The sequence below is a fragment of the Polypterus senegalus genome, chromosome 10 (genome assembly GCF_016835505.1).
Source record: "Polypterus senegalus isolate Bchr_013 chromosome 10, ASM1683550v1, whole genome shotgun sequence".
In the NCBI taxonomy this organism is placed as follows: domain Eukaryota; kingdom Metazoa; phylum Chordata; class Cladistia; order Polypteriformes; family Polypteridae; genus Polypterus; species Polypterus senegalus.
Genome location: NC_053163.1, coordinates 53,350,553 through 53,376,325, shown reverse-complemented (window position 1 = coordinate 53,376,325; position 25,773 = coordinate 53,350,553). Strand labels below are relative to the sequence as shown.

Below are 25,773 nucleotides of genomic sequence, written 5' to 3'. Positions count from 1 at the left end.
AATGCAAGTAATTGCATTGAAATCATTTTATAATACATGGTAATACCACAAGTTGTACATCTGGCCTCATTTTTTCACTGATATCCTTGTGCTTTGTACCTTTAAGTTTCTAATGTAGCAAAAAATATTCAAAAACTAGCTTTGGGTTTAGCGTAAGCCCACAGAAGGGCATTACCTCTCTTGTCAGGCAGAGTTATTACCAATAAAAAATAAAAAAAATTAAATTAGAATTAAATTAGAGTTTGTTTTAAAATTTCTAATGAACATGCTCTTTCATCCTTAAAACAGTATTTCATGAACAAGCCAGATAAATGAAGACTATTTTCACTGAAGGATGCTGTGCAGTTATGATTTTTTTTAATTGTGTGTTAAACTACATCATTTAAAAACAAATATGCCTGGTAAAAATGCACACATTATGAAAGGTTCATTAATTTGTTTCCTGTCATATGTTCTCTTGAGAAACAGAGGTCTGGGTCTAAAATTTTACACTGCTGTTTCCTGCATTCATAGCTATAGCTTCTGCCTCCCTTGGGATTCTGGCAGACTTAGGGACTGTGTTAGTCAGTCTCTGCTCAGTGTCGTGAGAGGGAGTATGTGTGTGTGTGTTTGCATGTGTGTGCGTGTGTGATTGAGACAGAAAAGGGAGGTGAAGAGAGGGTGGAGAGGCACTGAGAGAGAGAAAGAGAGAGCGAGGGGGGACTCAGCTGCTAGGGAGAGAAGACTGTTATTTGCTGCTTTCCTTTGCTAAGCTGATTTACTTGTTTAAGATTTGACCTTATGATCCCTTCAGTATAGTCCCCCACCTCCACACTTAGCATCATCAGTGCAAAGAGGAAACACCGCTGAGCTTAAAACCAGTCGGTTCCTTTTTTAGATTCCTTTTGCATTGTGTACCCTTGTATAGATGTGTGGAGAAAATATCAGAGAAACACTAAGAATTTTCCTGAAGCGAGAAACCTTCTAGAAGGCTACTTTGCATCCAAAGAATAAGGCACATTTTGCATTTTTCCCTGCAATTTCTGCCTTTTTCCTTTTTGGTTTTACAAATATGTCAGTATCTGGGAAGAAAGAGTTTGATGTTAAACAGATCCTAAAGCTACGCTGGAGGTGGTTTAGCCATTCGTCGCAGAGCTCAGCAGTTAGTGGAGGCTACATACAACAAGAAGGCTTTGAGCACAGAGGGACACCAGTTCACAACAGGCTGAAGAGTCATTCTCGGGACAGGAGTGGACTTCGTAAAAGCAGCAGCCCTGTCCATAGCATTTTGGCTTCAGGACCTGGATCAACACCAGCAAGATTAGCAAGTCACTCGTGGCATCAACAGAATATATTAGAAAATTTGCAGGGAAATGATGTGCTGTCTAAAATCAACAGTCAGGAAAATCCCAGTTCAGAAGAATGCAAAACAGGAAAAGAGGATGTCAAATTTGTTTCTGAGAATCACTTAGAAGAATATAAAAAAGAAAGGTACGTGGTTTTTCATTCACTTAAGAATGAAGACAAGCCAAAAATTCTGCAGTTTAAAATGCTACAATTATTGTAGAAAGCTACTCATACTTGACTCTGCATCATAAATAATAATGATTAACTGGAAAACATAAAATACTGAAAGTGTAGTGTAGTACAATAGTAGATACTAAAACATGTATTCCATTTAGTTAATAGTTACCAAAATACAATATTCAGGGAATGTTTATTTTTGCTTTATTAAAAATATAGTACTGGTCTAATATTTTATGAAAACAATTCTTAATTTACAGCAGAATACTAATACATACTGCAAGATGAATGGACATAGTAATTTCTTTTTTGAGCAACCCAATTAGTACATCATTGCTTCATGGTTGTGTAATTTCTGCAGCAAATTATATAGCCTATAGGCTCTTTCTGTTCTTCAAATAATTATAATATTGGTGGATATGTTGGAAAGGTGTGTAGGCAGTGCTTCAACAATATATCATAGTTAAAAAATAATAAACATAGAATGTGATACTGCAATTTACCAGAATAAAACATGACTGTACTACTGCAGTGTATAATGAATATAAACAAAAAGGTCATGCACAGTTTTAATTTCATTGATTTAAGTACTGTAGTATTTTTCCATTCAATTTTTTCTTCCTCATAACATGTTTAATCTGCTAAATCTTTCTAGGTGTGATTTTAATAAATAAGCATATTGAAAAAAGAATACTGTTGATAATGATGCACATTTACATATAAAATAAAATAAATGAACATCACAGTAAAGCCAAATGAGAGGATGCCTATGTGGATTCCTATTTCGGTTTCACAAAACAGGTAATATTAAGATAGAATTTTATATAAAAACGTGTTACTACTGATTGTTTATTATTTTTCTGAGTATGAAAAGCTAGTAAACAAAATGTCATGGAAACATTTTTCAATCATATTTATTTACCACTATCAAATCTATAAAAGTACACTTTTATTTTGATGTTTCTTAAAACAGTGAAAGACTCTTAGCTAATCTGTTATTTATGTACAAAATGAGCCCAAAGCTCTCTTTTAATATATCTTAAACAATCCTCCTTAATATAAGTCATTCTACTATACTGTGCTATATGTAATTCTAAATATATGTATTCTAAATATTGACATACATTAGTATTTCTTTAAACTTCAAGACAAATAAACCTGCTTTTGATATTTTGTATTCTCTGTATTTCATTTTGTAACATACATTAATGTTTATAACTGTACATACTAGTCAAGCTGTCAAGCTAAAACACTGTGTTGTTGTTGTTGTGATGATAGCAACACAATATATCTATTAATAACACTAGCCGTTATGTTAACACTCTTTCCATATGAGTCAGTCCTCAAACATTAGAACTCTAGTAGAAAAAACAGTATGTATAACCAAATTTGTAGAACTAAAGTTAAAATTATGAATGTTTGTTAAGACATGCTATAGGATAAAGACCATTTTGATATAACCAACAGTGTAATTACATAAGGTTAAACCACTGTCCTGAAATGTGGATAAAGCATTATGAAATAAATCTTAGGGAAACTGTTAAAAACACAGAATTTAACAACTTTTTCAAGGTGTATCATTTGCTTTTTGATTATTATGCTTTAGATATCATTTAGAAAAGTCCCTGTTTCTCAGAATAATCAAACAAAAAGAATATTTAATAGCTAACTTAACTCATTTTTCTTAGTCACATATTAGGTCACATCTGTCTGACAAATTCATTTTTGTGTGTACAGTTCATATTCAAGGTAGATACCTGTAAATTCTCAAGTGTTTCTTAAGCTGTGTTCCATGGAACCCCTGAAATATTTACAGTAGTTGTATGAGCAATCACTCATAATATCTTGCATGTTGTAGCTACCACAAAAATTAGCAGTGAACAATAAAGAGCTTGAAGTTGATGCAGTATTCATTGTGTCTTCCACCACACTGATCTCAGCTCATCTAAACTAGAAAACAAAAGTTCTGCTGTCTGTGATGATATCTATAAAATTTCTGCATTGTCTGATGTAGAAGTTCCCCAAATTTTTAATGCCAAGGTCCACAAAAAATGTTTTACCTCCTGGTAAGGTTTCCCTAGTCATATACTGTAAACCCAATGCTGTGAAGCTGAGTATGATCCTGGATGTTAGTTTCAGCTAACAGCAGTTCCAAGGTATGAATTTGGATAATAGCAGGCCTATTATTCAAAGCAAATGCTTAAGTATGGCAGTCTATCGATAGATAGATAGATAGATAGATAGATAGATAGATAGATAGATAGATAGATAGATAGATAGATAGATAGATAGATAGATAGATAGATACTTTATTAATGCCCAAGGGGAAATTCACATACTCCAGCAGCAGCATACTGATAAAAACAATATTAATTAAATAAAAATGCAGTGCAAGTTAAAAAATACAAGGTGGAGAGTGCAAAGGCAGGTATAACAGACAATAATATTGTATAATGTTAACGTTTGCCCCCCCGGGTGGAACTGAAGAGTCGCATAGTGTGGGGTAGGAATGATCTGATCTCTTCAGTCTGTCAGTGGAGCAGGACAGTGGCAGCAGTCTGTCGCTGAGGCTGCTCCTCTGTTTGGAGATTATACTGTTCAGTGGATGCAGTGAATTCTCCCTGATTGACAGGAGCCTGCTCAGCGCCCGTTGCTCTGCCATAGATGTCAAATTGTCCAGCTCCATGCCTACAATAGAGCCTGACTTCCTCACCAGTTTGTCCAGGCGTGAGGCGTCCCTCTTCTTTATGCTGCCAACCCAGCACACCACCGTGTAGAAGAGGGCGCTCACCACAACTGTCTGATAGAACATCTGCAGCATCTTATTGCAGATGTTGAAGGACACCAGCCTTCTAAGAAAGTATAGCATCAGTATTGGCAGTCCAGTCCAATTTATCATCCAGCTGTACTCCCAGGTATTTATAGGTGTGCACTCTCTGCGCACAGTCACCTCTAATGATCATGGGGTCCATGCGGGGCCTGGGCCTCCTAAAATCCACCACCAGCTCCTTGATTTTGCTGGTGTTCAGTTGTAAGTAGTTTGAGTTGCACCATTTAACAAAGTCCTTGATTAGGCTCCTATACTCCTTCTCCTGTCCACTCAGGCAAGACTCTGAGTTGTATTGGAAGTCCGATGTATATAGGCTGAACAGGAGTGCAGAAAGCACAGTCCCCTTTTGCGCTCCTGTGCTGCTGACCACAATGTCAGACCTGCAGTTCCCAAGACACTCATCCTGAGGTCTGTCTGTAAGATAGTCCAAGATCCATGCCACCAGGTATGAATCTACTCCCATCTTTGTCAGCTTGTCCCTAAGGAGCAGAGGTTGCATGGTGTTGAAGGCGCTAGAGAAGTCCAGAAACATAATTCTTACTGAACCACTCCCTCTGTCCAAGTGAGAGAGGGATCGGTGTAGCATGTAGTTGATGGCATCCTCCACTCCACCTTCTCCTGGTATGTAAACAGCAGCAGGTCGAGGGCATGGTGGATCTGTGGCCTCAGGTGGTGAAGCAGCAGCCACTCCATGGTCTTCATCACATGTGATGTCTGGGTGACAGGCCTAAAGTCATTCAGCTCACCAGGACGTGATACCTTTGGGACTGGGGTGATACAACATCTTTTCCAAAGCCTCGGGACTCTCACCTGCTCCAGGCTTAGGTTGAAGATGCGCTGTAGAGGACTCCCCAGCTCCAATGCAGAGGCCTTCAACGTCGCGATACTCCATCTGTACCTACTGCTTTGCTGGCATGAAGTCTCTTCAGCTCTCTGCTTACCTGGGCTGCTGTAATTGTGGATGGGGGGAAACTCTCTCCTATGCTGGTATCAGCAGAAGGATGGGTGGAGGATGCAGTACTAGATAGATAGATAGATAGATAGATAGATAGATAGATAGATAGATAGATAGATAGATAGATAGATAGATAGATAGATAGATAGATAGATAGATAGATACTTTATTAATCCCAAGGGGAAATTCACATAATCCAGCAGCAGTATACTGATACAAAAAAACAATATTAAATTAAATAGTAATAAAAATACATGTAAAAACAGACAATAACTTTAAATAATGTTAGTATTTACTCCCCAGGATGAAGTTGAAGAGTCGCATAGTGTGGGGGAGGAACGATCTCCTCAGTCTGTCAGTGGAGCAAGACAGTGACAAAAGTCTGTCACTGAAGCTACTGCTCTGCCTGAAAATGACACTGTTCAGTGGATGCAGTGGATTATTCATGATTGACAGGAGTTTGCTTAATGCCCGTCGCTCTGCCACAGATATTAAGCTGTCCAACTACTATGAGAAGAGAGTGAGAGTGGGTTAGGGTGGTCAGACTGCTAAAAAAAGTTGTTTATCAGGTTTGCTTTCTCCCTGTCTCTCTCGATGGAGGCACCCTGCTTCAAGCTGCACCCAGTAATGATATTCATCCCATCCCACACTTCCTTCGTGCTGTTATTCTGCAACTTTTGCTCCAGTTGTCTCCTGTACTGCTCCTTCACTGCCCTGAGCTGGACTTGGAGTTCATTCTGCATGCCCTTGAGCTCATGCTGATCATAGCATTTAAAAGCCCTTTTCTTCTGGTTCAAAAGGCCAGTGATGTCACATGTAATCCATGGCTTGTTGTTAGCATAGCAGCGTACTGTTCTTACTGGAACTACAATGTCCATACAGAAGTTGATGTAGTCAGTAGTGCTGTCAACAACCTCTTAAATGTTCTCACTATGTGACCCCTAAAGGATATTTCAGTCCATAGTTCCAAAGCAGTCTCTTATAGCCTGCTCTGCCTCAGGGGACCACTTCCTGAATGAGCGTGTGGTTGTAGGTAGCTCCCTCTCTCTTAGTTTGTAGTGAGGCTGAAGCAGAACCAGGTTATGATCTGCTTTCCCAAGCGCAGGCAGCGGTGGCAATAACGGAATAGATGATGCCACACACTATCTCCACGTCTGCGCAAAGAGGGATGTAAACAATAACAACGAATGTCCAGACTCTCTGGGCAAGTAATAGGGACGCAGACTTATGGCCAAATATGATCAAATGTCACATGATATCTCTAGACCAGGGTACTCAGTCTTTCTTTTCACTGTATAACCTCCAGGAACTGAAATGTTTTGAAAGACCACCATTTTTTATCTTTAATGTTTAAATACTCAAACCTTACTAGGTACAATTAAAGGTGATACTTCCTTTATAATATTGTATTTGACAATTTTTAGACAGGATTATTGAATTCTTTGTGCAATTTTGTGGTTTTTAATTTTCTATGTATGCCAAATACTTTTTGAATTGATTATTTTTAACACTAGAATCCCTGAAGCCTAGGAAAAAAGTCATAATCCCAGGCCACCTTAAATTCCTATGCACCTCCTCATCAGCATTTTTTGTTTTGCAAATGTGTCAGTCAGCACAAGCAGCAATCCGACTGCTATCCCATCCCCCACTGACGCAGCTGAAGTTCTCCCAGCTCAAGTTTCTTTATCTGGGTGTAAAGTGCCTGGAGTTGTATAGAGTAAATAATATATAATTATTTGGAATACATACATTTCATGCATGTTCCATGTCTACAATGATCTGGGCAAATGTTGGATGACAGGAAATGCAAGGCAAGAAATGATGAACACACAATTAAAACAGAAAGTTTTTCCATGTTATAGTAATAATGACGTGAACTGTATAATGTGTGAAGACTTTAGTCCAAATATTTATAATAAACACATGCTGTTTTATTATAGAATATACCCAAAGGAAAGAAATATTCAATTTACATGTTGCTGTCAATGAATTAAAAACCCAAGCTGAAATGTTAATCAACAGATAATCAATATGTGTTCTTAGATGTTGCAGAGGTAAGAACTGCTGCATTATAACCAAAACATTATGGGTTCAAGTCCGGCTGCTCCTTGTTTGAGTAGTCAGCTGCTATTTTTATTACTATAATATAATAAAAACATACATTTGATTTGAATCTGTAACACCTGATGTAAATTTTGGCTACTCGTAAAAGTTAGAGCTTTTTTAATTATTTAGCTTTATTCTGCCAGTGATGTTCACATGGTAAAATGAACTTGCCTCTCCCTCTCTGAGTTGAAGGTGTTTATCGCATTTCTTTTCACAAGAGCAGCGATGACCACAGTGGGTGCTGTGGTTGATGCTTGCTCAGAATTATTTGTTGTACAGGCAATCAAAAATATGATGACCAGTGACTGCTCTCCGACTGGACAAAGGCAGAACTGTAACAACAAACAGCTTTTTCATAGCGATTTTGATTGGCTAATAGACTGCTACACCGCAACACAACTCTGCTTGGAACCATAAAGTAAAATGGGATGGAAACTTCCACCTGCAGCTCAAGTCTCTTCAGTATGCGTGCAATTCTCCACACTAGTGTTAACATCCGGTAGTGCCATACTGACAGTGGTACAGTTTCAGTTTGTTCTGAAACTGGCTTAACAGCTTCTTGTTTACACAGCATTGTGTTTTAGTTGAAGGCTTTGTGTCACTCATGGATATTGATGAGTTACCTTAGAGAGGCAAAATACATGGAAATATTTATGATTTTTTGCAGCATTGTATTATTTTATTCACTAGATAGCACCAGAATACTGTCCCAGGAGTTATTCTGGCGTGTAAAGTGGTTAATTACACATTACCCTGAGTCTGACTCAGGAATAACCACATTTACATAGAATTCCTAGCCCCAAGTCATGCTCATGGTTAATACCAAGTAGGTTTATATTGCATGTGGAATTTCACTGTTTTTTTGCGAAGTTGGATTTTAAAAAAACTTTGAGATAATCTCAGAGCAGTAATGGTTATATTTTTTCAGACAAAAATTGTGACTTTATGCAATTCGTTTGAGATATAGCATGAAGTTATGTTGTCTTGCAGATTTCCCTTTTTGCATAAATTTTATTTGTCCTGTCCTGAAGGGCATAAAGCAATATTCAAAAAATAAAATGGGGAACGCAAAGAAGAAACGTAATCTTTGGAGGCAAAAAAATGAATCCCTCATTGATAACTTTAATCGACTAGATCAGCATTTCCCAAACTATGGGTCGCGACCCAGTGAATATTGAGTGGGCCCTGAAACATAAGACGATATTCCGACCGATTGGGCTAACAGCCGGACGTCTTTTATTATTGTGACATTCTTTATAGCGTTTTGTGTTGTGTTCGTTAGCGTATGCCCTTATAATCTTTTTAAAAACAATTATTAACGTTTGAATATAATAATGGAAAAGTGATTGAAACGGATAGCAACAACTACGTCGTCGCCACCGCCCTTCGATTATGATCAAAAGACAGAAGATGTTCTTATAAATGACAAAAGTGGCACTGAGGCTGACTTCCAAGCTCCCTCAACGAGTTCGCATGAATCGAAACGACGGAAAGTTGTAAGAAAATATGACCCTGAATATCTAAAACTAGGATTCACTTGGAATCATGATAGATCCGCGTCCTCAATGCGTGGTTTGCTATGAAATATTAGCGAACGAAAGTATGCGCCCAAGTAAGTTGACGCGTCATATAGAAACGAAGCATTCCCATTTTACGAATAAGCCAGTAGATTTTATTCAAAGAAAATTGTTGGATATGAAATCTTCAAAAAATATTGTTTCACATTTCATTAATATTAATGAAAATGCTGTATATGCCTCATTCCTCATTAACTTAAGGATCGCCAGAGCAGGAAAACCTCATACCATTGGCGAAGATTTAGTGTTACCATCGATTAAAGATGCTGTTGGAGCGATGTTTGGAGAAAAAGAAGTAAAGGAAATCGAGCGCATACCACTGTCCAATAATACTGTTGCACGCCGAATCGCCGAAATGGCTGAATGGGCAGAGGACGAATTAATCCGGAGGGTAGTTTGTAGTAAATATTATACGCTACAACTAGATGAGTCTACTGACGTGCAAGGCCTATCTCAACTACTTGTTTTTGTGCGTTATATATGGCAAAACGACGCGTATGAAGATATCTTGTTCTGCAAGCCAATTAGTCGTGGAACAGCCGAGGAAATTTTGAATGCAATTGATTCCTATATAAAAGAGAAAGGTTTACAGTGGAAGAACTGTTTCGGTTTATGCACTGACGGTGCGCGGGCTATGTGCGGGAAAAATAGCAGTGTCGTTACAAGAGTTCTTAAACAAAGCCCCTGTGCTTTGTGGACACACTGTAGCCTTCACAGAGAAGCACTGGTTTCAAAAGCATTACCTAATGTTTTCAAAACAGTGCTAAATACAGCTGTGAAAATTGTAAATTATATTAAAACAAAACCCTTACAAGCACGTTTATTTCAAAAGCTGTGTGAAGAAATGGGTAGTCTTCATACATCTCTTCTTCTGCATACGGAGGTACGTTGGTTATCCAGGGGGAAAGTACGCAATGAAGTTACAATTTACTTGGAAGGAAAAACTGAATATATTGAATTTCTACTGGACAAAGAATTCATTCTCAAGCTCACATACTTGGCGGATATTTTTTCGAAATTAAACAAACTCAATTTGTATTTGCAAGGTTCAAACGAATCAGACATTTTTGCAGTTCACGATAGAATTCAAGCGTTTATGAAAAAGCTTATGTTGTGGAAAAGTTGTATTGAGGATGGCAAGTATGATTGTTTTAAAACTCTTGAAACTTTTATTATAGAAAACCAAGTGCAGCCAAAGACAATTGCACTGTCTGCAATTTCCACTCATTTATCATTGTTAAAAAATAACTTTGATGCCTATTTCGGGGAAGAGATGAAAAAGCTCGACTCGTTGAATTGGATTTGTAACACATTTCAAGACCGCCTACCAAGTCAACAAAAGCAAGTGAAGAACTTATTAATTTATCAGAAGATATGTCACTGGGCGGCACGGTGGCGCAGTGGTAGCGCTGCTGCCTCGCAGTTAGGAGACCCGGGTTCGCTTCCAAGGTCCTCCCTGCGTGGAGTTTGCATGTTCTTCCCGTGTCTGCGTGGGTTTCCTCTGGGCGCTCTGGTTTCCTCCCACAATCCAAAGACATGCAGGTTAGGTGGATTGGCGATTCTAAATTGGCCCTAGTGTGTGCTTGGTGTGTGGGTGTGTTTGTGTGTGTCCTGCGGTGGGTTGGCACCCTGCCCAGGATTGGTTCCTGCCTTGTGCCCTGTGTTGGCTGGGATTGGCTCCGGCAGACCCCCGTGACCCTGTATTCGGATTCAGCGGGTTAGAAAATAGATGGATGGATGGATGGATGGATACGTCACTGAAAAATAGTTTCAGTCGCAAGCAGTTAACAAAATTCTGGCTTTCAGTTGCTGGGAACTATCCTTGATAAAGCTATAAAAGTCCTCCTCCCCTTCAGTACCTCATATCTATGTGAGGCTGGATTTTCAGCTATGATCAGCATTAAAACTAAATACCGAAATAAATTGGACATATCAAACTCACTGCGATTAAAAGTAACTAAAATTGAAGTTGATGCTAAAGCTGTAATGAAAAATAGGAAACAAATACACCCTTCTCATTGAAATAACAGTCCTTGTAGGTATTTAAGTAATAAAAAATTGTAACTTAAAGTTGTTTTTTTTCTTATTTGAAAAGTCCTTCATTCATATTAGTGACGCTTAAATTTCCATAGTGACTGTTTCTGAGCTAAAGTACAATATATGTTGTCTGTGATGATAACAAATTAATATCAAATAAAAAAAATACTTTAAACAAAATAAACAGCCCGAACAAATAAGACACCATTAAGTAGTTCCGCGACTCGCTACTAGGGAATCTGAGCGTTACCAATATTTTTAAGACGGCTAAGAGGTGGGTCCCGAATTTGGCAGTTTTTGTTAGGTGGGTCGGAGCCCAGTCAACTTTGGGAACCACTGGACTAGATGAAAGTGGCAGAAAAGGGAAATAAATATTAAAACTCTAACAAATTAAAACTTATTGCTATTAATTATTTGAAAATGTTGCTAACTAAATTTGAAGACTGTTTTCTTATAGGGCAATAACCAATATAATTTTTTTGTGGGTTGTGAACCTATTTAATATTAATGAACAAGTAAAGAATTACTACTCCATAGCAAATTTGGACATGCCAGAACACATCAGGGCCCTAATTATATGCTTTACAACTAAAGTAGCAATATCTGGACTGCTCTTCAGAGATATCGTTTCATGATAAAGATACAACTTTTTTGTATGTTCTTTTTGAATTTTATGTAACTATAGTTTTCTCTACATAATTTCTCATACCAACAAAATTATGATAAATTCTATTAAGCTTTTTGGTCATCTAGTCATTTATATATGTAGCTAGAAATTCTTAAAGGGAGCCAATGAATCACGTTGGTCATAAATTTATTATTTATCCATCCATCCATTACCCAACCCACTATTTTCTAACTACTGGGTCACAGGAGTCTGCTATAGCCAATCCCAGCCAACAAAGGGCGCAAGGCAGGAAACAAACCCCAGGCAGGGCGCCAACCCACTGCAGGGTACGCACACACACACCAAGCACACACTAGAGACAATTTAGGATCGCCAGTCCACCTAACCTGCAAGTCTTTAAACTGTGGGAGGAAACCGGAGTACCTGGAGTAAACCTACGCAGACACGGGGAGAACATGCAAACTCCACGCAGGAAGGACCTGGGAAGTGAACCTAGTCTCCTTAGTGTGAGGCATATTATTTAATTTAATTTAATTTATTATTTGCATCTTCTTCTTTTCAAGACTGCATGTGCTGGGTTAATGTCCAAATTTCTGTTAATGGCATTTTCATTGGATAGCCACGTTTTAGCCAGTTCTCTGTCACTTTTAGAATTTGCCTTGAATTTTACTTCAATTTTACTCCGGCTGGTCTCTCATCATCTGTCTCCTGTTATTCTGCCATCATTCTTACTATAGCTCTCCTTTCCACTCCTCAATTATTATTACTTTTGGACTTATTTGTCTTTCACTTTTTCTGTTTTTATCACCTGTTATTTGTTTATTTTCAGTTGCTGCCAAAATCTTGCTTGTCATTTGAACTAAAGGACATCTACACCAGATAGATAGATACAGTAGTTATATACTTTACTGATCGTGAGGGAAATCAAGAGCCCTGTCTTACCAGGGCAAAGAAAAACATCAATGATTCCAGCCATCCTGACAATGGCCTCTTTTTCTGTTCTGTGCTCAGGTAATCGCTACTGCTGCCTAATTTCCAGGCTTTTGATCATTTATGTAAAAAGCCTAAAATTAACATGCAAAAATTGTAGAATGATACAGCATAGAATATATATTTGTCCAAATGAATTTTACTTGATGTATTTCTTAGCATCTAAAAGAGTCCAAAATGAATGAGCCTAAAAAATAAAAATTTTAAAGTACTGTAGAAGCAAAGATGACAAATGTAATGTTAAAACACTTATTTGGCAAGAGTCAAGAGCAAATTCAAGTGCAGGAGTCTAGTTTCTGTGACTGTAGCTTAATAGATTTTTCTGTTTAGACTGTGTTTATTGATCTATGTTTAGGCTTGACATCTATCACATTAACAAAAATATATAGCATAATAAAATTCTAAACAAGATGTAATGATAGGAAAACAGTATGATTAAACAAAATAAAAAATATACCTATTAATCCAGACTATAATAGTGTACAGTAATTCAGGTCCCCAATATAATAAGTGCTTGAAGAAAGGGAAGGGATGTCTGGCTGAAAGATATTTCAGTCTGAGAAGAATGGCAACAAATACACAAAGGATGACAGATTTCTGAAATAGTCTGTCCCAAGAAAATTAGTGGAATTTGGCAAGAGAAAGCTGTGAACCTGAAACCCAGAAATCTTCTTTGTTTATATGGCATTTTTTACTTGGGACAGCAATTGTTAGGGATTCCTCAATAGAATATTTTAGAAGTACTTTAGTCATAAAACAATAATATTTTGATTTTATATGTTTAAAAATGTTAAGTATTCCAATCATCCAATTTTTTTGTTTTTTTGTTTAACTAAACTTAAAGTTGAAATCATATCTTTATAGTTAAAAATATATCAATCTGTTACACCTAATGGGAAAAACTCTTGACTTGGGTCATCCCATTTAATTTTCTTTTAAATGAAGAAATGCATTATCTGGCATTTAAATCAACTTTTGAAAATCTGCCTTTCTCAGAAGAAAAGGTTGACAATTCTCCTCCTATATCCTTTTGGCCAATTTCTTCAAGTATTTGCCTATTGATAAGTGCCCTCTTCCATACAATGTTATATATATATGAATTACTGTCACTTTTTTAAAAGCATTAATTAATCCATTGGAGGGTGGCACGGTGGTGCAGTGGTAGCGCTACTGCTTCGCAGTAAGGAGACCTGGGTTCGCTTCCCGGGTCCTTCCTGCGTGGAGTTTGCATGTTCTCCCTGTGTCTGTGTGGGTTTACTCCGGGTGCTCCAGTTTCCTCCCACAGTCCAAAGACATGCAGGTTAGGTGCATTGGCCATCCTAAATTGTCTCTAGTGTATGTTTGGTATGTGTGTGTGTGTGTCCTGCGGTGGGCTAGCACCCTACCTGGGATTTGCTCCTACCGTGAGCTCTGTATTGGCTGGGATTGGCTCCAGCAGACCCCTGTGACCCTGTGTTAGGATATTGAGGGTTGGATAATATCTGACTGATTGTATATAAAAAAGTACTTAATGATGTAGTATTTGTGAAACATCTGATTAATTGACAACACTATAAATAACAAACATTGTTCTTAGGAAATTTTCCAGGTGATCCCTTTTGACTCAGCCAGTTGCAAATATATCCATACTTCAAATGCAGAAATCTACAGTGCATTGAAGTGCACTGGTGACTTTCAGAAGTTTTACATTTTGGAAAAAAAGGTATTACTTTTAAGGGTGAGAGACTTAATACTACTTTACTGCTTGACAGAAGACAAGAGAGCAAAAAGCTTATGACTTGGGAGACTATATGGAATTATATGCTGTATACAGCTGTATTTTCATATCCTGTCATCCACTATTATTGACATTGCTGCTGAAAAAGAATTGTTGTCTTTTTTTATTTAAAGTATTAGACAATAATCACCAAAAAATGTCACACTAATAATCACTCACAGTCCCTCACTCGACGTAACAAAGAAGATCATAGACAAACCTACACAACTGTCAGTGCTCCAGCTATTTCATTCATCAACCACTGAAAGCTTCTACAGCAACAGGTAAATTCTGAATACACATAAAGTGATGCAGGAGTCCATATTACTGGATTACCAGCAGTGGTGTTTGCTAAGCTTAAAAAGATGATTAAACATTATTCAATGTTGACTTAAAATTGCTATTTGGATCTAACTCAACAAATTATTGGGTTAAATATATATATCTACCGATAAGAAACAGCAACAATTGCTAGTTACTTTTATTCAAAAATCCTGTCCTCAGTCATTCTTTCTATTATATTCTCAGCAAGAGAGATACTGCTATATAATTTAATAACTGGTTTCATTGTGGTTTTGCTGTACAACAAACTTACATTTCCTCAGTTTATTTTTTATGGTGTGTGCACATGAAAGACTACAGAAAGTATATAATGTTCAGTGTTGATTGTCATTTTGAACCTAGTCATGACATGCTGATGGCCTAAGCCATTTCAAAAATCTAAGGCTTTGAAAAAAATTTAATGCAGTGTAATCAGTTCAGATTTACTGTCAACATGTCAAAGACCAATGAAACACTTATTTAGATGTTTGACCACCACATGGTCATTCCCCAGTGGAGGAAATCTCACTCTGTAAGTGTATTATCGTGATATTTCCCTCTACTTATTCTTTACCTATTTTCTTTCAGTGTAAGTGTACTCGTCTAGTTCGCTACTGGGTTGGTTTACTGTTGCACTTTAAGATTAACACACACACACATAGATACAGTATACACATACACAAAGACTAACCAGCAAAAGTACCTTATGAAAGAACTATACAAATGCTATATTCCCTAGCACTTTAACCCACACAAGTACTGTATGAATAACACATACACAGTCTGCTTTCCCTAGTACTCCAAGAGACTTACTTATCATAATTTTGAACAACGTGCAATGTCTTACATTATATCTCAGATCTAAATATTACCTTTCGTCTCTAAGAATATATTCAAACATACAAAGACTCAATATCCCTGGCTATAGGCTATTTATCAGCCAGTGAATGTTTTACTTTAACACACTGTTCATTACTGGACAGAGCTCTTCATGCTCAGCTCAATAAACCGTACGGCTTGGATCATATGGCACTTCCTCACTGCTCCAGGTGCTCAAAGAAATTTACCATATTACTTCAATCACTCTAGACATTTAAGACAAAGCATAGAAAGTTAAAAGCAGCATGGTATTTATTACACAAATAATTATACCAGTAGAACAAAGAATAATAGAAAACAGGACTGATAGTAAAGTCTGGATATATATAGTCTTTAGAAAAAGCTTACGAAAAGTTAAAGATGACAAGGATGAATGTCACAGACGGCTTGTGATCTAGCACCCGTAGTTAGAACATTAGAACATTAGAACACTCTAGACGAGAACAGGCCATTCAGCCCAACAAAGCTCGCCAGTCCTATCCCCTTATTTCTTCCAAAAAAAGTCGAGTTTTGAAAGTCCCTAACATCTTACTGTCTACCACACTACTTGGTATCTTATTCCAAGCGTCTATCGTTCTTTGTGTAAAACTTCCTAATGTTTATGTGAAGCTTACCCTTAACAAGCTTCCAACTGTGTCCCCGTGTTCTTGATGAATTCATTTTAAAATAACAGTCTCGATCCACTGTAATGATTCCCTTCATAATTTTAAACACTTCAATCATGTCGCCTCTTAATCTTCTTTTGCTTAAACTGTAGAGGCTCAGCTCTTTTAATCTTTCCTCATAATTCAACCCCTGTAGCCCTGGAATCAGCCTAGTTGCTCTTCTCTGTACCTTTTCTAGCGCTGCTATGTCCTTTTTGTAGCCTGGAGACAAACACTGCACACAGTACTCGAGATGAGGCCTCACCAGTGCATTATAAAGATTGAGCATAACCTCCTTTGACTTGTACTACACACATTGTGTTATATAATCTAACATTCTGTTAGCCTTCTTAATGTCCTTCTGTAATGATATAATGGATTCCAAATTATCTGCTCTTCCACCCGTCTTGGTATCATCTGCAAACTTAACCAGCTTGTTACTTATATTCCTATCTAAATCATTTATATATATTAAAAATAGCAGTGGCCCTAGCACTGACTCCTGTGGAACACCACTCTTAACAATTCTGAAGAGGTTCCTCGCACCATCACCCTCTGTTTCCTGTGTCTGAGCCAATTCTGCATCCATCTAAAAACATCTCCATGAACTCCCACTTCTTTTAATTTGATGCCCAACCTCTCATGTGTCACCTTATCAAATGCTTTCTGAAAGTCAAAATAAATAATAGCATATGCTCCACTTTGATCATATCCTTTTGTTGCCTCCTCATAGAATTCCACCATGTCAGTAAAACACTACCTTCCTCTCCTGAACCCATGCAGACTGTTCAGAAGATGTTGCTTAGTACTACTGGCATGTCTTCCTTTCCCAGGCTGTAAACCAGTTTAACAACTAGTCTCAGATCTCAGGTTTTAAAGTAATCAATAGCCTAAGGAATCTCCTGAGATGCTGGTCAGTTCAAACAAATGGTACAGTGATTTAGTAAAACAGATTGCCTTTGATTCTAACTGTCCATGCAAATATTAAGTTAATCTGTTTTTGTCTTGAACAAAATATAATGAAAATATAGTCCAAACAGCGACTGTTTTTTTAACATAGTATGTTAAAGCACAAATGTGAGAGGAAGCCTGTCTATACTTAGTGTTTTGTAATAATCATGGTAGACTTGAAGGTGAAGAGTTGATTGAACCACAAGGGTCAATTTTCAGAATTGCTGAAAGTGCATTGATGCAAAGACTAAAACAAGTTTAACTTTGGTAGGGCACATTTTGAGAAGATATGGCAAAGTCTAAGGAGGATGGACTGGGAAAAACTGTTAAGTGTGGAGACAGTTGAGGAGCAGTGAAACATGTTTTTACATATAATGTAGGACAGGTACATACCTAAATTTATAATTAGTAGAAAATGTAAAAAAAAAAAAACAACAACTCCACAATGGGTTAATAAAGAGTTGGAAAAGAAACTGCAAAGGAAAAAAAAACAGCTGCATGCAGTGTATGAGACTAATAACTCTATGTGAATCCTGGGATATATGAGAACATGAGGGCAGCCATCACGGAAGAATATTAGGGAGGATAAAAGACAGTTAGAGAGGAAAATTGCATGTAAGGTGAAAGATGACACAAAGAGATTCTTTCAGTATTTTTGTAGTAAAAGAACAGTCAAGAAGGAGGTGAAGTGCATCAGGAGTAGTGAAGGAGAATTAAAAAATACAAACAGTGAAATAGCAGATAGATGCTTTAAATTTTGTGAGGAAGTATATAAACTCCCAGTGGTAAAAGGGACTACTAAGGAGGTATGTAGTGATTTGGAAATTGTAGAAGAAATACTGCTTACATTAAATAGGCCAAAATCAAACAAATCACCAGGACTAAACTTGAGTTTATAAGGAGTTTAGCAAGTGCTTACATATACCCTTGACACATATTATTAGGAAGTCACTAAGCACAAGGGAAATTCTGAAAGACTGGAAAAATGGCAAATATTATCCAGTTATATAAAAAGAGTGATCTGGCAGATTCAAGCAACTATAGGCCAATAAGCATAATGTGCATCACTGGTAAATTAATGGAAAGGATTATAAAGTAAAATATTGAGCAACATATGGTATGAACAAAAGTTTTACTGCAGTCCGCATGGGTTTAGAAGAGGGAGAGATTGTGCTTTACCAGCAAAATGGAATTCTATAAGATAGCAACAAAAGACTATGATCAAAGTACAGTAGAGCATATGATATTATTTATCTTGAGTTTCAGAAAGCATTTGATAAGATACCACAGAGAGGTTGGGTATCAAACTAAAAGAAGTGGGAGTTCAAGGTGTGGTGTGTAAATGGGGACAAAATTGGTTAAGACACAAGGATAGAGGTTTATGGTGTGAGGAACACTATTAGAATTGGCTGATGTTAAGAGTTGCATCCTACAGGGGTCAGTGCTTGGGCTGCTTCTATTTTTTACATATATTGTATATAAATAGATTATGTTATACTTCTCATTTTTACATTGTGATTCTAAATTATCATTTATAATTATCATTACTCATTATAGTGACATAGTAGGACACTGTTCAGGTTTTTGCTGTTTTTTTTTTTTTGTTGTTGAAATACAGACAGTTGCCAGTTTACACACAAAGTTTGTTTCCAAGTCTGTCTTTAAGTCATATTTGAAGGTAAGATGCAACAGGTACATATGGTTCTTATTTAGTGTCAGACAAATGTTTCTCTTATTCTATAGTATATACAGTATTTTACCTTTCTATGCATATTAAACACTTAGTAAGCACTTCTAAACACCTTAAACTTAACAATACAGTACATTATAATAATATAGTGCTAATTAAAGTAACTACATAAGGTACTGTACAGATGAGAAAAACAAAGAGAATCTTTATCCTTTAAAATTGTTCTGACCGACTGTACCTTAACACTTTTCCAATGACCCATGGCATTTCACCTCTTTCCAGTCCCTTTGTTATTTCTATTTTAGTTTCAATTGTGATCTTTTTTTTGATGCATCTCCAGTACTTGCATTGAATTTATGCTTTGGAAAAATGGTTACAAGGGTAAATACGAGAATTTTTAAGCCAACTACAAAGTTATACATTCAACACAGTGTCAACAACAACAATATCCAGCTTCCTTCCTCAGGCCGACAAACCACTGAAGGAGGAAGCCAAAAGCCGAGTAATGTCTTTATGAATATGAAAAAGCACTGTATTTCATGTGTTCATTATTATGAACCATTGTATTTAACTCAAATATTTAAGACAGAAAGCTTTATGATAGTCTGTTCTTAAGTACAAGTTGTCTGTGCTGTTAGTATATTTTAATTTTATGAGGGAGCATACAATAAGCATTCTATCCTACTTTTGTACAAGAGACAGTAAACTAACCTGCATAATCATCCCAAATGATCCCAGTCCCAGTACATTTGAATACTCATCATAATTACATATGGCTGATTGTAACTTGTGTGCTATAAATATAGAGTAATGCAGGCAGTTGGTACCCAGAAAACACTGGGATCACTGACATCTCAAGTGTCCACCTCCACCTCATAGTGAAGGTTTGGGCCTGGACATCAGAGCACAACAGTAAAAGTAAAGATCTCCTTAAGCCATTAAGTGGCTTTTGAGCTCTTGGGCATCAAATTAATTTCTATTAACCTTAATTATCATAAATGCAAAAATGAGTGCAACAATCAACGTAAAGCCTTTATGAGGTATCTGTTGCCATACTTCATAGACAAAAACTTCATCTTACATGAAACATTTGACAGAAGTTATTTTGAAGTTTTATTTCTTTTGGAAACCAAAGGAAAAAATCCTTTTTTTTTATTGGTTGTTGTTGTGTGGGAGAATTTTTTAGAATGGGTAAAAAAGGGTGTCTCATTGTTATAAGATCTGATCAAGTCTAATACATTTACATGTCTAGTGGCAAAACCATAAAAATGAAAACTTTGTGTCTATTGACATATTAAACTGTTTTCTTAGTTATCTTTGTTTTGAGCTTCATATTGTTTTTAAAGTGATTTTAGATGATAAGTGCACTTTTAGGAATTACAAGAGTGTAAGTTCCTTTTTCTTTTAGTTTCTTTTTCACTTGAAATTTTGACCTCTATTACAGCAGCAGTATAATTCAATACAAAACAGATGTTAGTGTAGAGATACTTTTCAGTGCTTAAGGGCCATAATATTTTTAGCAAAAGGTCAAATTCTAAGCTAGTAATTTTTGGTATTTCCATGTGTATAAAAAAGAAGGCCCTTCAATCATTTCATATTTTTGTGCATGCACATTTCATGAACATGTGATAATGTTGTCTGTTAAAATTACTTTGGTAAGAATAAGGACTAGAGGTGTTTCACCTTAGCCCTGACAAGCTTTAAAAAGTCAGCAGCTTCAAGCAAAAGCATGTAAGAGGGAAGAACAAAGACAAGAAGACTGAAGGCAGACTGAACGCTGACACACATTAGGGAGAGTCAACTAGGTTTGACTTTGACAGCTACAAAACCATGTAAGTTGTATGGTATCAAAATTTGTTTAGGTTTTGCTTTTGAGACATTAAGAACATTATGAATCCTATATATTATAATGACTGAATAAAATATCTAAATATCCCCTGCAGGCCTTGTTCCTCTGTCTTGCCGAGATTAGGGAAGAAAGCGATGTGGAGTTATATTATCAGTTAGTTCTGGGTGAAGTAGGACTGGAGTCCTCAGGATTAAGTTATCACCTCCCTAGCTAGGTGAACACAATGATATGAAGACAAGAGACTGTGTTTGTGGGGGATTGACAGTTAAGGCGGGTTGGGGAGTCACGTCATCATCTCCCCTACCATTTACCTCATTTCGCTCTGAGCTGAGCTCCGCGGCTAACGCCGTCTTCCGAAGCAACTTCGTCACACTGCCACCAAATACTTACACGCTGTCTCTAGAGTTTCTCCACACTTAATCCTCCAGGCACTACTTACAAAAGGTTACATTGACAATCGTATTACGTTATTTTTTAAATCTTTCCTTTTCTTAGCACAAGCACAGCTGAGAAGCTTCGATGCATGTGCTCCATAACGCGTTAAAAAATAATGCATTTAATCACACTTTGCATTACAAGCAAAGGGGAGCTTTTGTCAATGCATGATTTCCTGGTACACCGATTACATTGATCAGCGCATCCCGATTCATTTTACCCTCGCACCACCTTAGTTTGAGAAGAAGTATGAAAAAATATGAGGTTAACACAGAAAAACAGATCACCAATTCAAGCTTTATGAATAATCGATTCGCCATCAATAATTGTTTTGGTAAAGCCATCCTCCTTCCATTTTATAATTTTTCCGCCACTAGCCATGATTAAATGAACGGTAAAAAGTAAGAGCGGCGAGGTGACTTATTTAGGCAGGAATATATATGACAGCAACACTCATGACAATGTCAATCATGTTACGTTATTATTAAAATGTTTCCTTTTCTTTTTCATTACTTCTTTAACACACTACTTCTCCGCTGCAAGCGCGGGTATTTTGCTATATATATAATATATGAATTACCTCCAAAGAGCGCTGAGACTTTTGATATCATGAACGTGTGTACAAAAGGGGTCTCCTGCCCAGCAAAAGTCGAGCAGCCAGCGCGCGTGCATAGCTGTGCCGGCCTTTAAGACGCTGACTGCGCTTCTGCCTTAAGTCAAAGTGAGCACTTTTAATTTTTTTCTTCCTCCCCCTGCGCTATAGCCCAGACAAGTGCAAACACGGACCCCTTTCTACACCACGGCAAAATAATATTAAGGCGATTCACACTTTCTTTTGCACGTATACGATTATGAGGTCCTCAGCTCGGATTATGAAGACACACACACGAGTGGAGGACTGACAGTGCCATCACAGCCGATTAATGGCGGGACGTCTCACCAGTCTACACAAGACCCACCGCGACTGTCCCCAAAAGGCGATCATAACGTCAGCGAACACATCTCTCTATACTATATAAAAGAAAAGGCAACTTTCCTTTCTTTACACCTTTTTTCCTTTTATCCCAAACCAAAGCCTTTCTCTCTTAACAGTGCAGAGGACACAAAAATAATTTTCTTTAATTGCCGGTAAGGCACATTACCAGAGGCACAAATTTGAACGTTCGCATAGAAAATGTAATTTCTATACCACAGCCGTCATGTAGCGCCTTTCAAAAGGGATCTACTACCGAGAGATGATCCATATACATTTTAGCTGATGTTAGTTCTACTTACCTGTTGTGTTACACAGTCTTTAAAATGTAGTTTACCCGCAAACACTCCAGTAGTGCTCAATGTACCTGTACTTCTTAAAACGTTAATGTTTTACTGTTTAATAACTTATAGACTATATTTTATTATTTTTCCCTTGCACTCAGTGACCAAAGCTATACACACACATATAGACACATACAAACATACACACAAGTATATGTATGTGTATATATATATGTATGTGTGTATATATATATATATATATATATATATATATATATATATATATATACACACACACACACATACATACATACATACACACATATATATAATTTGCCAAGTGAGGAACACAAATTTTTGCAAATTTACTTCGTCGGGGATGATGAAAAGGAAGCACAAATCCGCTGCTAATTTTTCTGGACTTAACATGCCCCTGGTGAAGCAATTACAAAAAATGCTCCATGACTGTAACAATTACATCCAGGACTTCCGCTCCACAATGGACAGTATTTCAGATGATGACAAAGACTTCAAAGTTCTCATTCACGCAGACAAAAAACCATTACATGCACACAAAGGCAGATTTAATAAACCCACAGTTCATCAAGTTGGTGTTGTCATCGTTGGGCAAACGTTCAACAATAGAGATATTGTCTTGAAAACCAGAGACAATAAACTTCAACGCATTAAAGAAACCCACAGATCCTATGATGCACTTCAATATCCTCTCATGATCTGCTATGGTGAAGACGGCTATTCTGTGTGTATGCCTCAAGTTCATGCTACCAGTAGGTTACCTATGAACAAAACCGTCTCTGCAGCAAGCTTCTATTCATACCGCCTTATGATCAGACAACATCATGCTAATAATATCCTTTTCTTCAGAACTTTATTAAATCAGTTTTTAGTTGATATGTACGGAAAAATTGAATCCGAAAGACTAAATTATATCAGACTAAATCAAAAAAAACTACGGGCTGAAAATTACATTCACTTAAAAGATGCTATTGACAAAAACGACACTGATTTAACAGAACTTGGTCAGGCTGTGATATTACCATCTTCCTTCACTGGAGGACCTCGCTATATGCACGAAGCGCACACAAGACGCAATGACATATGTTCATCGTTATGGCCCTGACTTATTCATCACATTTAATTGCAATCCTATATGTATATATATATATATATATATATATATATATATGTATATATATATGTTTATATGTGTGTGTGTGTGACAGCAACACTCATCACTCACAACAGTGACAAAACAATTACATTGTCAATCATCTTACGTTATTTTTAAAATGTTTCCTTTTCTTTTTCATTACTTCTTTAACACACTACTTCTCTGCTGCGAAGCGCGGGTATTTTGCTAGTATATGTATATTGTCAGGGATGCCAGGGGCCATGACCCGGCTGGGACGACATGAAGGACCGGATGTGGGTCTGCACCCACCCTGGATCACGTGGAGGTTGCCTTCCGGGTTGCTTTGGGGGCCACGGGTACAGGGCATGGAAGCTCCACCCTGTAGGGGCCCGTGGTCACCGCCAGGAGGCACCCCAATGCCTTGGGGACCTGTTACCCCAGCACTTCCGCCACACCAGGAAGTGTTGGGGAAGATTTATGATGGCGCCCGGAGAGCAGCCGGGAGGACAGCCGGCACTTCCGCCACGCTGGGGCGTGGCCAGAGGAGGAATGCCGGGAACACCTGGTGCTCATCCGGAAACCATATAAAAGGGGCAGTCTCCATTCATTCGAGGCTGGAGTCGGGAGGTGGAAGGACGAAGCACAGAGGAGCTGTGGAGGCGGCCCCGAAGACAAGGCATTGTGAGGCCAGGACTGTGTTTGGGGTGTTTGTGCACGTGACTGGGGTCTGAGTGACCTTTGAACTGGGGTCTTAGTGACCAAGTATTTGTAAATATAGTGTAAATAAACGTGTGGTGGTGTTTTGACAAGATGTCCACCTGTCTGTGTCCGGGCCGGGTTCACAATATATATATATATATATATATATATTGTTAGCTGGAAGGCTGATCGCACCCCAAAAAGATACAGACACCCCTGGGAAAACCTCAACCCCTGAAACTCAGACTACCCTCACATTGCTCCTTCACATTGCTCCTTACCATTCTCACTTGCGCTATAACACGTAATACAAGCCTCGCGCGGTACTCCGCTTACTTAAAAGCCTTGTGCAGCGCCTGTCAGTTTTGGAATTGATTGTTTTGCTTTTATCTCTCTCTCTCTCTCTGACGTTCTCTGCTCCAAGTGGAAGTGTCATCACTGACTTGTCATGGAGCACGTTTAAGCTAAAGAAACAAATGTTTGTTTGCAGTGTTTTAATAAATTTCCTGTTTTCTACAACCTCCTGTATCTCTGTGCAAATCTGTGACCTAAGCGTGACAAGTGGTACCAGAAGTGGTTGCACAGATGGATGCCGCTGAAGCTTTATTTCAAATGGCTAAAAGTTTAACACTTAACGACTGGAAACTTAACATGGATGGCCCAATCTGTGTGCACATTCAAGATTTGATACATAAAGTGCACTGCTGGTTTGAAGGAGACGTGATGGAAAAAGTTGTCATGAATATATTACTGGCTGGGATACCTGCAGTTCTTCGAGATGAATTTCTGCGTCATGATATTAAATCATTAACGATTATGTCCAGACGATTGGAGGGTTCACAGTCCGCTTGCTTCGCAACCTGTGAACAAATGTCCAGGACATTCTTGTCGCTTTGATTGACGGCAACAACATCGACAAGCTGCAGGACCTGAAAATCGAATGGGGTCAGGTAGGACCCCGGGGAATCCAGTCGTAGAAGAGATGCTCATTTCTGGGGAAATGACAACAATGGGTCAAGGAAACCGTGGATGTCGCAGAGGATATTTCAGAAGCGGAGCCGACCATAAATGTTTCCGCTGTGATCAACTTGGCCATTTGGCAAGAGAATGTCGCTTGTCTCAAGCTCAATCAATGGAAGTTGGACTGGCCGAGGTTTATGCTCAAATATTACATATTCTTCGGATGGAAAAGATGGATTGTTAATCCCGGTGAAATTGGGGGGCATTGTTGGACTCAGGAAGTGACCTTTGTATCGTGAGATGAGACTGTCTTGATGAACGACGCCTTAGAGACTATGAGACTGTAAAAATATGCTGTGTACATGGTGATGTTAAAGATTATCAGACATTATTTCTTCCTTTAACTTATAGGGGTTGCCACTTTAAGGTTTGGTCTGCTGTTTCAGACTCGTGCCCATGGCCATTACTCATAGGACGGAGAAATGCCCTTTTTCCTAGACTACTTAATAAATGTCAGGGACCAGTAGTCCAGTCCAATATTGAGCTTAGTGGG

General features: G+C 37.8%; 1 protein-coding gene across 4 annotated transcripts in view; it reads left to right on the top strand.

The window, feature by feature from the left end:
• klhl4 (kelch-like family member 4) overlaps positions 1 to 25,773 on the top strand; it is a 452,146-nt gene that overhangs the window by 62,719 nt on the left and 363,654 nt on the right. For 3 of the 4 annotated variants that reach the window (XM_039765784.1, XM_039765783.1, XM_039765782.1), the window contains exon 1: positions 699 to 1,470. The exons of the other annotated variant lie outside the window; for it this stretch is intronic. In XM_039765784.1, coding sequence (XP_039621718.1) covers positions 1,052 to 1,470 — 419 coding nt within the window. In that variant the 5' untranslated portion in view covers positions 699 to 1,051. Of the gene's footprint in view, positions 1 to 698; positions 1,471 to 25,773 lie in introns of those variants that run through there. 4 annotated transcript variants of the gene reach the window in all.